This window comes from Ammodytes marinus (assembly GCF_949987685.1).
Source record: "Ammodytes marinus genome assembly, chromosome: 7".
Lineage (NCBI taxonomy): Eukaryota > Metazoa > Chordata > Actinopteri > Uranoscopiformes > Ammodytidae > Ammodytes > Ammodytes marinus.
Genome location: NC_137211.1, coordinates 5643725 through 5656464, shown reverse-complemented (window position 1 = coordinate 5656464; position 12740 = coordinate 5643725). Strand labels below are relative to the sequence as shown.

Here is a 12740-nt window from a genome sequence, read left to right as displayed (position 1 = left end):
TCCCCGCCTCCACAAACACAACACAGCTTCAGTTTGGCACAGTCATTGTTTTGGCTTTGTCAGCTCAGATGTTTGTTTCCCAGCGACCTCATGCAAACCAGAGAGAGAGAGAGAGGGGATCCCCACTGTAGAGGACAGAGGTGCCACGAGAGTCTGTGTGAACCTGGCCCATCAGACATAACAACACACATGCAGTGTGAAATGCATGACACTGCACATGCACAATACAAATGTAGATGGATTATTTTAGACCAAGCAAACAAACAAAGAAAACTGATTTTGCGTGACATACTGTATACAGTTCCTTTTTTCACCCCTTTGGATTTAGGTGATACTGCTGCTGTGATGTATTTGCAAACTTCAAATAGAAGTTGTTTTTAAATGACCTTTTGTTACCTGGCATCACAGTTAGATAGAATAAGCACATGTATGAAAATCAAATAGAGCATACACTTTTACTGCTGTACAAAACAGGATTAGGAATGTTCAAAGTCAATGAATTGATTGATAGAAAAATGACAGGCAACTAATTTCAGTGATCTTTAAAGGCAAAAAGCTCCTCGATTGAACATATGTTTATTTTTTTTTGTAAATAAGATACATGTTTTGTTTTAGAATATTCCTAACATGATCATCCTGTTGTATTGAATATCATCCAGAACAGTATCAAAATGCACCTGCCAACAGGCAATTTTGTGGGGGGGGGGGGGGGGGGAATCGCGGTTGTGTTGCTATGTTTTAACCATACACATTGCGTTAGGAATAAAGCCCTAATTTCTCTCTCAGTGCATCTTTAGTTTACAGAGACCTGTATAGAATAGAGTAACAGTGCAGGGGTGGTTTGCCAGCAGGATAACTCAAATTCCCCTGCTCAGTTTTCTTGAAAAATTCCACAGATTCGGGCTATTTCACGATATTGTTGGATTTATTTTAATATGTTTTCCAAAACCACAAATGTCACTATTGCTGGCTCCATGTGGTGAGGGTCCGTGGGACAGAAACAAGCTTTTGGGCCAAAACCCTTACCCACCATTTCTCATGCTTTATGTGTATTGTTAACAACCCCAGTTTTGCTTTTTGGTAATCAGATTCACAGACTTGTAGAAATGTCTTAAAACTAGATTTTATGACCCAATATCAAAACACAGCATCTGATTGGGTAATAAAGTAAGACCCATTTAATGGCCTTTAATGTCACTTTGATAGCAGTGTATATATTCCCAGGTTCCTAACCTACTACTTAGCCTATAGAATAACTTTAATTTAAAATGCAGGGAGAATTTATTTCACTACCTATATGCATGTTATTAAAAACATTTGCAGTTTATGTTTGAAAATAACTGTTTTAGACTGAACGTTCCACTGAGTTAAAAATAATGATTTACTCGTTTGCTAAGACATGGAGAGAAGGATTTGATTCATCTTTGTTTTTACATATTTTGTCATTGCAATTTAAAACCTCAAAATAATTGGTAACATCTATTTAAATTATTTTTTTATGATTTACAAATGGATTTTAGATGAACATCAAACAGACATTTATGTGAGAAATATTTATTTATTTATTCATAAAAGTAAATCCTCTTGCTTTTTCACTGGACCCAATAAATCATATTGTATCCTAGAGTGTCCAGGCCTAACCAAAAGTAAATGATGTGGTTTCTCTCTACAGCTTTGCTTTCTGTAAAAAATGGTCTTTCATTTCATTTGAGTGTGGCATTAAAAATGTCTCAACAGTCTTAAATCTAACTTGTCTTAAGCTGTAGGCCTACTTAGAACCCTGTATTGTTCATGCTCCAAAAATTAATAACCTTGGCCTTTAATTTTAGTCCTAGTTGTCATTAAACTGGATGCACGCACCCCTGCTCTGTTCATTGTGTATGTGTGTGTGTGTACCGTGCGAGTGTGTGCGTGTGTCTGTGTGTGTGCGTACGCGTGCTGTTGAATGGAAACGTCTTGTGTGTGTCTGTGTCTCTCTCTAGCGCGCCTCTAGCGGACACACTGCGCCACTTGAGAGAGACAAAGTGCATTGAGGGGTCTTTGTGGATCCAGGTTTGTGTGAATGAATGGAGGAGAGCAGCAGCCCGATGGTTTGGAGCGGGGAGGACGGCGAGACACGGACACACACGACAATATGCATGTTCAACAGACTTCAGTAGCGCCTTGACTTCAAGTGGATAGACATTACTAAACCAAATGGAACTACCGCTTTAAAAGCCTTTGGGGAGAGCCTAGGTATTTTCTCCAACCTAATCCCGCTTTCCGAGCTCCACCAAAGAGACGTTTTCGTTTGACTACGAGGAGATTTTTCCTTTTTTTTCTTTTCTCGCATGTGTGCACAGTCAGACAGCAACAGGTTATTTCCAGCTTAGCCGGGGCGTCTGACTTAGCCTATTGCAGCTTTCTATCTCACTGCTTATTAGACCAGTCACTGTTAACTTTTCGGGATGCGTTTTTTTTGTTGTTGCCAGTATTTTCCGTGCATTCAGCCCCGGTGTGTGAGTGAGTTGCATTGAGCTTATTGTGTGTGGTGCTCGCTCGCCACAGACCAGACCAGACCAGAGATATTAGACGAGGCTTGAGCGCACTGTTTTTTTTTTCGTCACAATAGCAGACATGAGAATAAAATGAGAATGCCATAGAGAAATATACTTGCACATTTATTAACTGCTTTGGGTGATTTTGCATTGAGCCCCCTCCAGACAGACAGACAGACAGACAGAAAGACAGACAGCAGCTTATACCTGCGAGGAGCTGGTCGTGTCTTTTCTGCAAGGGAATTTTTTTTTCTTCCTCCACGAAGGATTGCATGCACAGATGGTGCCGAACAAGTGGACCATGAATTCAGTTCTTCACAAATCGCCACCAAGGAGCTGGCTTGGTCTCCGATTACGAATCAGTAAGTAAAAAAAAAATCGTGAAGTCATGCTATATTGTTGATGAGCCCTTTCTTTCCATATTAAATTCAGCTGTCAGCAGTTTACTCTGACAAGCCTTTGGAGAAGTCAGCAGCATCTTAACATGACTCACCTGAATGTTTTGTTCTGTGTTGGCTACTGTAGTTCACTCCATATGAATTTGACCACATCTTTTGTTACATGCTTTTTCCCCCTACAGTCATCAAAGTTAAAGGTGCACTATGCAGTTTCATGGGAGAGGGGGAATTTGTTTACATGCGCAGAGCCTGAGGTTAGTTTACAAAACATATTTTTCTCTACATATTAGTATTGAATAATTCTATCATCTCGGTGAAAAACTAAATTATTTTTGAGGCACCTGGAACCAAACACAAGATGAGAAAATAGGTTTGTTGACAAATCTGTGGGCCGTGCTGCCGTCAAACAGTAACTTTTCAGGTAGCTTTCTAACTTCAAACAGTGTTCCGTGGATCCAATTTTCCCCGTGAGGAAAGTTTTGTTTATTCACTTATGAGAATATACCTTTAGAACATGTTCACTTCTCTGACACACCCAAAGTTACATAGTGCACCTTTAATGGCATGGATTTGGCAAGTGACCTGAGCAATTATCCCAGGAGTTTAGATGTATTTTTAGTCAGACAGGACAGTAAGCCCCACAGTACACTCTGATCTCAATGATAAAGAGCCTTCAGACAACTCAGTATTAACATGATATATATGACCACTTGTGAATCTTCTGCCAAACAATGCTATTTATTGCGGTTTTTCCCCATCTGTGCTCCTCTCCCTTTTCCAACTCATAAATTAGATCAGAGTGAATGTTAATGCTCAGACTTTTCCAGGGGATGCAACTAACAATTATCTCTTCTTTATAATTAATATGCAATCTGAAATGTTATGACGTACGGCCATTGCAATTTTCCCACAATTCAAAGCAGACATATTTAAATGGACTTAGACAGAGTCATGTGAGACTATTGTTCAAGTTTAATAAGTTGGAACCAGGGAATTTTGGGAATTTTTTTCTTCTTGACCTAATCATTCATTTTCTTTAAATCGTTATGTGTGTCTGGGACCATGTACAAAAATACATCACTCAAACAATGAGAAGAGATCTGTATTCCCAGGTGAGATAAGAGAGAAGATAAGATAGCCCTTATTATCATTGTACAGTCACCTATACATGTGGGAACAGAAACAACCAAACATACAGACAAACATATCATCTCTACCACAAATTGACCAACAACATTTTTTGAATCCAACGTGGACATACGCACACACCGAGAGACACACAATTACCTTAATATTACATCCAAAGTTCAAGAATTATCAAAATAGTTGAAAATTCAAAACTAACTAGATTGGATTAGATTAACACACCAAAGCAGTCTCAAATTCTTGGCTGTCTCTTGTGATTTTTTTAGAGGTGATGTATATCTAGGGCTGGCAGTTCACAAGGAAATGCATTTACAGTATGCGTATAGTAAGCAGCAGCAGCAAGGAGTTAAGTTAAAGTTAAGCAGCGTTAATTGGTTGAGTCTGGAGCCCTTCAATGTTCCAGGCTATTGGAGTTCTTAAACCGGCTGTTTTAAACACACTGCTGGTCTAATCTGGGAGCAGATGTCTCGTCTGGTCTCTCCCGTCCACCACAGACGAAAAAACAAAAGAGGGTCTGACTATAAATCCGTGTGCTTTACTCTTTGATGAAACGATTAGGATGTTAAAATGTCGCTTTCTACAAATGTCCAGCATCTGTAGAAAGCTAGCAGGCCGCTCTGGCTTCAGTTCAGGGTTTTATGATTTTGGTTATTTTAACAGTTTTACATTTGTCATTAAATGCACTGATATGTTTGTGTCACAATATTATGTGTATTATCTATTATTCGGATAATGGGGATTGAAGGTTAATGCCAATGTCAAGCCTATAATCTCACCAACGAGGTCCGTTCAGTAGCTGTTGTGGAGTTGTGGAGCTGTTGATCATATATCACATGGTCTTCATCAGCAGATGGAGTTTGAATGGAGTAGTAGTAGATGTTCAAATGTATGAATTTGTTCTTAGCACTTTAAGGACTTCTGGTTGAAAGCTAAGGAGATATGCTCAGTACTTTAGCTGTCAATCATATAAAACGATCTTCATCAGGCCATAGACTTTGCAAGGAAGGATAGATGTTACAATTTCCATTTTCTTTAATGGTTTCTGGCCCATTTGGGGAAAAAAAAGATGAGTTTCATTTTGGAACAGTAGTCAGTGATTGAAGGAACAGTCTCACCACTACTTGGTCCATGTTGTAGCAGCTCTGGTGATTTTGGATCTCATCACATTACCTCATCATTTGGGGGAGTTAACCTATAGACAGTGCAGGTTCACGTGGGGTTAAATAAGGTCTCATGTGATATGATTGAAACCTCTAGAACAGACAATCAATGGACCGTGGAGTGAGCTAGTTTTCTTTGGTAGAATTGTGTGAATTTTAATGTGAAAAATCTGCAGAGCTCTAACAGGAACATTTGGAGTGAGTGTTTAGTCTTCCTGCTGCAACAGCCGAGCCAGACGGGACATTTGTCTGTGTGTGTGTGTGTGTGTGTGTGTGTGTTTGTTTTGTGTATGCTGGCATGTGTGTGTGTGCAGGCTTGCGTTTGTATGTGTAGTTGTACAACTACTTTTGAACCAATTTCAGTTTTAGAGCTTAGGAGTGAGGACATTTTTGTAAAAGGAGGACATTTTGGCCAGTTTTCACTTTGGGAAATACCTTTTTAAAGAGCTATTTGAGGGTTAAAACTAGGTTTTAAGGTTCAGGTATGAACTAGGTTTGGGTTAGGGGGTTAATGTCAGGGTTGGGACTAGGATTAGGGTAAGGGGCTATGGAATGCATTATATCAATGAATGTCCTCACAAGTATAGCCGTACAAATGTGTGTGTGTCAGCGAAAGAGAGAGTGATTTCTGCCTGGCTCGTGGCTTGTTACAGTTCAAACTTCCTTCTACAGACTCTCTTTCCATTGTTCTGTTTTTCTTGCCCGATAGTAATTTCCTTTTCTCTTTTCTGCACTTCTGCCTTTTCCTGATGTCGCTTCAGGTCACAGATCCTCTCTCTCTTTTCCTGATGTCGCTTCAGGTCACAGATCCTCTCTCTCTTTTTTAACGTTTTTCTCTCTCATCTCCAAACTACTAAAGAATAATTGTCCCGGCTTCACATGCGATGTTGCAAAAACTCATCCCGAAATTTCTTTTGCCAGACATCAACCTTTATTATTTGTTTTTATAAAAAAATCCCCGCACGGCATTCGGTGTTGCCAACACACCAGGCACTGTAAAATGTTTTTCATGACTCCAGTGGTAATTTTGTTTGTTTGTGCTTTTTTTGGTCTCAAAAACTGCTTACAGATTGCAAGTTTGCCTTTAATGTGAACCACAGTAAATACTGGTCATCCTTTGATATTCAGCTTGTTTTTGTTCATGTGTGTGTTGCATAATGTAAAAGGAAAACAAATCAAGCACTGATGTAGAGAGTCTCTTAGGCAATTTCCAGTCTCTTCAATTTTTGGGACAGATATTAGAGTGGAGCCGATGTTCCTTTAATGCAGCTTTGGCTAACTTAAAGGTTCAGATAAAACATGATAAAAACCATCAAAACAGACATTGTGAGGGATTCTTACCTGCTCTGCCATTGTAAACGCATACACATTCACAATTGTCGCTCTGCACGTGCACCGGCAGTGAGACAGGTGCCGGTTTGTAGCGTTCTTTCTTCTGATTGGTTATCAATAGTGGGATCCCCGAAAAGTTTATTTGCGATTTAACACTTATATTAACAAAAATAAATAGCTTACTTCACCTTTAACACAGGTGAATATCAGTATGTAGTATGTACACAGCATAACAAGCAGCTTAGCCTTCCACATTGTCACCACAGTGTCACATTTGACTGTTTTGAGTCACAGATGATGAGGTCATAAAACGTGCTCACAGCTGGAGGCCGGTTCCTCCCCACGTACCTTTTCCCATCATCCTGTTTTCTCTACAAAGGACTCCCAGAATCCATTGCAAATGACCAATATTTTACCAGCAAGTGAGACTGTTACTACTACTGTTCTTGAATGCCCTTCTTGACTTCATATGACCCTCATTTTCAGCACCTGTTGTATGGCTGTTATTGTGATTGTTGCAGGGACGTTGCTTCAAAACAGTCGATATGTGCCCTGGCTTCAAATTTCAGATGACGTACAGATAATTTTTTTGCCCTGAGGGGTCTTCTCTGTCGTCAGCTCGCCCTGCTTTGCTGTTTTGCATCATCAACAGAGGGCCAACTGTCAGGCTTCTGCTTTGCATTATCATTTTGTGTGCGTACAGAATCACTTTAACCTAGTTTTCGGCCTGTGTACTGTGTCAATGGTCAGTGTTTATCTTACCATCTAGATTGAAGTCTGACCAATGTAATGGAGAGAAAAAATACACACCTTAATTGTCTGTTACAGTTCAGAACCCATGTTGTAAATAAATACACAAACTGTTTGGTTCTGCTCTTCATAATTAGAAGGGCTATTTAAGGACACACACACACACACACACACACACACACACACACACACACGCACCTTCTTTAACTTAATGGCACTTGTTCATCTCTGAATCTGTCTTTCCACATTTCTAACCCTCCACCCTGTCTAAATGACTGTTTATGCCTATTGCAGCCTTCCCCCATAGACAATAACTGTACTTGCAGGGAAATAAGAAGTGTTTTTGATTCCCGTTGTTGACTGTTATTGTCTCCTAAAAGGCAGCCCTCCCACTGCAATTTGATCCAGATTGTTTCAATTACGGGATTATTCCTATATCAGCAAGTAGCAGAATGCCTCTTTGTATTTGTCAACAGCTGGTTTGAAGGATGGACAGTTACATAAAAGTCTCACAGTAATTCACTTGGTGGGGATATTTCTGCACACCCTTTTTTTTAACAGCAATGTTCCGATGGTCGATATATAAGAGTGTTTGTGATTATTCAAATAAACATTAAAATACATCTGTTATACTAATATACCAATAATTGTTAGTTTTGCAGATTAATACATAACCAGGCACAAACGTCTTATGACTGCGTCTAAGATAGAGACCACACAGTCTTGAACCACTCCTATTCTTAGCTTTGCCGGTGAAGGGTTAACCCAGTCGGCCCGTTTGATGGGCCACCTTGCTAAATATAACCCCAAACCTTCTGCACATGGACACGCACAAGCCTCCAACTGCACTCCCTGTGTCAACACTCTGGCTCACACACTTTTTCCTCCCGCAGTGCAGCACACACACACACACACACACACACACACACACACACACACACACACACACACACACACACACACACTCACTCCCAACAGGCTCATTTACAGTCGTTTTTCGTACTGCAACCGCTCGCTCTCACACTAAATTCTCAGGCAGCACACCATTAATACTCTAGTGCGTGTGATTGCTATGGAAAAGCCAGTTCATTCACGCTGGGCACAAAAACAAGTTTGGGGCACCAAAAGGCACAGTTGGCATCAGAGGGTGATGGCTTGTGTTCAGGAGTGTGCTGCTGTTGAGACATGAATGCCTTGAATCTGACCATTAGAGCTCTAGTGTAACTAACATATTTTTTCTTTCATTTTATGTGGGATGAAAACGACCCATACAGGGGTGATAACAAATGATTGGTTATTTAAAAGGTACACTCAACTGATTGTACACATGAAGTTCAGTTTACTGAGAGGCATGACGTAGCCTGTGAAAGGATTTTAATAATTTAAAATATATATCTTTTCATAACTGAAATGTTTTTTTATGCGAGATCAGATCAGAATACATTTGATTGGCAGCACCTGTGCCATAATGGAAGCTGGTACATTCTGGCCTTTGCAGTGTCTAAAAAAAGCCCGTCTTTATTAAAAGGTGATCTGATGGATAATGATGAAAGCGAGACTGTCTCACATCTCCTTTTACTTCCCTCTTTGTTTCTGCAGTAGGTGGAAATTGGCCTCTCTGTGTGTGTGTGTGTGTGTGTGTGTGTGTGTGTGTGTGTGTGTGTGTGTGTGTGTGTGTGTGTGTGTGTGTGTGTGTGTGTGTGTGTGTGTGTGTGTGTGTGTGTGTGTGTGTGTGTGTGTGTGTGTGTGTGTGTGTGTGTGTGTGTGTGTGTGTGTGTGTGTGTGTGTGTGTGTGTGTGTGTGTGTGTGTCTGCAGCCCAGTTCACATGCAGCACGACTCTGCTCTCTTCATTAAAAGGGAAGCCGTGTGCTCAAAGCTGCTTCAGATTATTTCCATATGTCTGCAAAGCCCAGAGCTGAGCAGCAAACCGGCTCCTATCCTACCCTCTAATTTCTTATCCCAAAATTGGACATGTGGGTCGTTGTGTGTGTGTGTGTGTGTGTGTGTGTGTGACAACGTCCCTCCCTTCCCCCGGCTGGTGCACTGACATTCTCACAGTATTTCTTCTTCTTCTCCCATTTTAGATGCGTAATAGCAGTGCATCAGCTTTTTTTAAAGGTGGAGTCAGCAATTCTGGAGAATGCTTGTTGTCAAAATCACTTTTTGTCAAAATCAGTGAATATCTCCTCACGATTTGCCACTTGTCATGTCTGTACTGTGTGTGTCTCCTAAAAAAAGTTTGTGTTATTACACAGCCTTGTCTTTGTAAATGGGTGTGTAAAGAAAGTGGGCCCACCGTAGTTAGCATCATGCTCGTTTACAGAGCCTAGGGCTATAGGCTGTGTATTATTAACACTAGATTTTCTTTTCATCGCATACACAAGTCCGGACAGGTAGCAGATTGTGAAGATTAACTGATTTTGACAAAAAGTCATATTGACAACAAGCATTCTTCAAGAACTACTGGCTGGGGCAAATATTATGCTTTGACTTGATCTCAGTTGCATGTTGTTTTAACCCTTCCAACTGTTATTCAGAGAGATATTAGAAAAGTGGAGTGAGTGCATTGTCTGTCTCATATTAGCTCATTATATTGGAACTCCCATCTGGTCATTCTTTGATTCCCATCTCCCAAGAGAGCCAATGTCTGCATTGTACCTCCACAGAAATAACTGAGCTCAGTCAGTCACCACACTCACACAGAGCTGGTGCATTCATAGAAAAAAAAAAGGAATAAATCTTTTCCGGACAGACATAAAGGGCGCGGGCAGCAGCAGGGCACTAATTAATTCAGAGAAATGTCAGCCCTTTTACAGTGTGCGCAGAGAAAAAACATAAAGAAAGTCCACTCCGCTGGATGTAGGAGTGGGGTTTTTTAAAAGAGATCTTTGTGTCGCCCCGGTCCAAAAAGCCATTGGCCCAGATTGCCTGTCCCAGCATGCAACTCACCTCTGCATGAATACAGCCACTTGTCTGATGTGGATGGAGTGGGCTAAAATAACCCCCCCCCCCTCCCCCTCCCTATCTCCAGCAGATCCTACACAGTGGTTTAACATGAGCAGCTCTCTTCACACTCAAACACAAGTTTTGTACAGTTTGAGAGACTTTTGCCATGGATACAGTCGAGGCTCAGGGAAGGCAACACAAGAGGAGATTTTACTTGCTGGAGGAGATAAGTTTGCTGAACCTTTTAGCAGTCGGGCATCTGTCATTTTGGCTATTTTAAATGGATTAGAAGATGGCCATATTTGGTGATTGACAGCACTTGTTGGGTTGATTTGAGTCAATGAATAGGCAGAGGCATTTAAATGTAGGTTAAGAAATGTGTATTAGTCTGTATTAGTGTAGAAGCGTGGTCCGTTATAGCACTTGTAACCTACTTTAGCACCTGGCTGTTAAAACCCTTGATGGCAGCGGTAAGGCTTATTCCAGGTTTAGAATCACTAATATGGTCCCCTGGAGATGTAATGGATTGTACTTGAGGGAATGTCGGTTGTTTTTTCCGAACTTGGAACAACGGCCTGGAAGTAAGTAAAGTAAAAAAAAATCTGACTTGGACAGAAGGTTCAAAGGAAAGTGTGTTTTTTGGGGTGGGGGCCGGGGGGGCTAAGTGAGATGATGAGGGCATTGTGCAGGTGTTGGCAGTTGGCAAGATGTGTTAAGTGAAATTGTGTTGGCAAGTTGTACGAGTTGTAAAGATGGTATGAGAAGTGGGTACTTATTGTCTGGGGAATTTCAGGTAATTTGTCTTCTATTGGGGGTTCATGGGGCTGGTTAGAATGATCAGTTCAGAAAAACAACACTTTAGGATGAGTTCAGTTTTAGGGTAATCATTTGAACAGTTGGGTTACAGTTGAATTGCCATATAGTGTGTTAGCTGGTTGACAAATTGACCATGTTCATGTACTGGAAGAAGCGTGGTGCGTATGAGCTGGAGGCACTGCCACCTCCTCTCACCCAAACCAGAATAGAACGCTACTCCTGGTCCTCTTCGCTGGACGTCATCCATGACCTGTGTGGTAAGCTGCTGGAGAACTAGGGGGATCACCTGACTAAAGTGGCGGATGTGTGTGTGTGTGTGTGTGTGTGTGTGTGTGTGTGTGTGTGTGTGTGTGTGTGTGTGTGTGTGTGTGTGTGTGTGTGTGTGTGTGTGTGTGTGTGTGTGTGTGTGTGTGTGTGTGTGTGTGTGCGTGCGTGCGTGCGTGCGTGCGTGCGTGCGTGCGTGCGTGCGTGCGTGCGTGCGTGCGTGCGTGCGTGCGTGCGTGCGTGCGTGCGTGCGTGCGTGCGTGCGTGCGTGCGTGCGTGCGTGCGTGCGTGCGTGCGTGCGTGCGTGCGTGCGTGCGTGCGTGCGTGCGTGCGTGCGTGCGTGCGTGCGTGCGTGCGTGCGTGCGTGCGTGCGTGCGTGCGTGCGTGCGTGCGTGCGTGCGTGCGTGCGTGCGTGCGTGCGTGCGTGCGTGCGTTTTCTGACAATGAAACAGGCAGGCTGGGCAGTGGATTGCTTTATATCAGCCTACAGACCACCTCTGTATGTTGTTTAGGAATTCTTCTGCAATAAAACAAATATTTAAAAAATATTTTCCTCATTGTTGGACGTACTAAACATTTAAAAGTACATAACGTGTGCAGTTTCGATTTGTAAACATCACCAACCATCAACCTGTAGAACCAATGCTGTTCCCACCAGCCTCAGCTGTACTTTAGTGTTTGTTGTGGTAGTGCCAATTTGCAAATAATAGAAAGCTTACACGCTGACCTAAGATGTTGAATATGATACACAGCATTTCAGACCTGGCATTGGCACATTTAGCTTAAAGAGTTACTGCGTTGAGGTACAGTCAGACAGCGTTGCTAGTGTAGCTGTATACTCTCTTGAGCCTTAAATGTACTTGCTGTTAGACCACGCGTTTGTGTAGACGTAAACGTATTTGTTCAACGCGTTTAACTCATTATTAATAGACGAGTCACGTTAATAATTGCGGACGTACACGTGGATGTCGTCATGGGCACACGTGTGCATAGTTAAGAGCAAGTATATTTTCGGCTTAGACTTGTTTTCTTGCTTAGGATTGGGAAGGAATAAAAAAAGTTATTAACTTGGTTCAGTTTTACCCACGATATCACGTTGCAAGAGTTTCCATCAAAACAAAAATATTATTAGGCACAGTGGGAAACAAAAAATATAAATCTTGGTATTCTCATCCTTATACTTCCCACAGTTCATCATGGGTGATACTACTGTCTAACATACAACACGGACCTGACATTTCTTCACATAGTTATATTTAACCTTTAAATAAATTGGTTCACTTGCACTTTCGAGTGGAGCCATTTTTGAAAGCGCCATCATGGAAAAGGTTATTTCTTTTCCATGGCTCTGTTGTTTCCGTGGAAAGCACTCAGTGGCCTGGCATGAGGA

The 12740-nt window shown here is 41.6% G+C and overlaps 1 protein-coding gene across 5 annotated transcripts in view; it reads left to right on the top strand.

Moving 5' to 3' along the window:
* Window positions 1-2103: 2103 nt before the first annotated feature.
* The window catches only part of plekhg5b (pleckstrin homology domain containing, family G (with RhoGef domain) member 5b), a gene marked incomplete at its 3' end in the record, with an annotated part of 80772 nt that continues 70135 nt past the window's right edge, over window positions 2104-12740 (top strand). For all 5 annotated transcript variants that reach the window (XM_080031191.1, XM_080031189.1, XM_080031188.1 and 2 more), the window contains exon 1: window positions 2104-2899. In XM_080031191.1, the coding sequence (XP_079887317.1) occupies window positions 2818-2899 (82 nt within the window). In that variant the 5' untranslated portion in view covers window positions 2104-2817. The remainder of the gene's footprint in view (window positions 2900-12740) is intronic.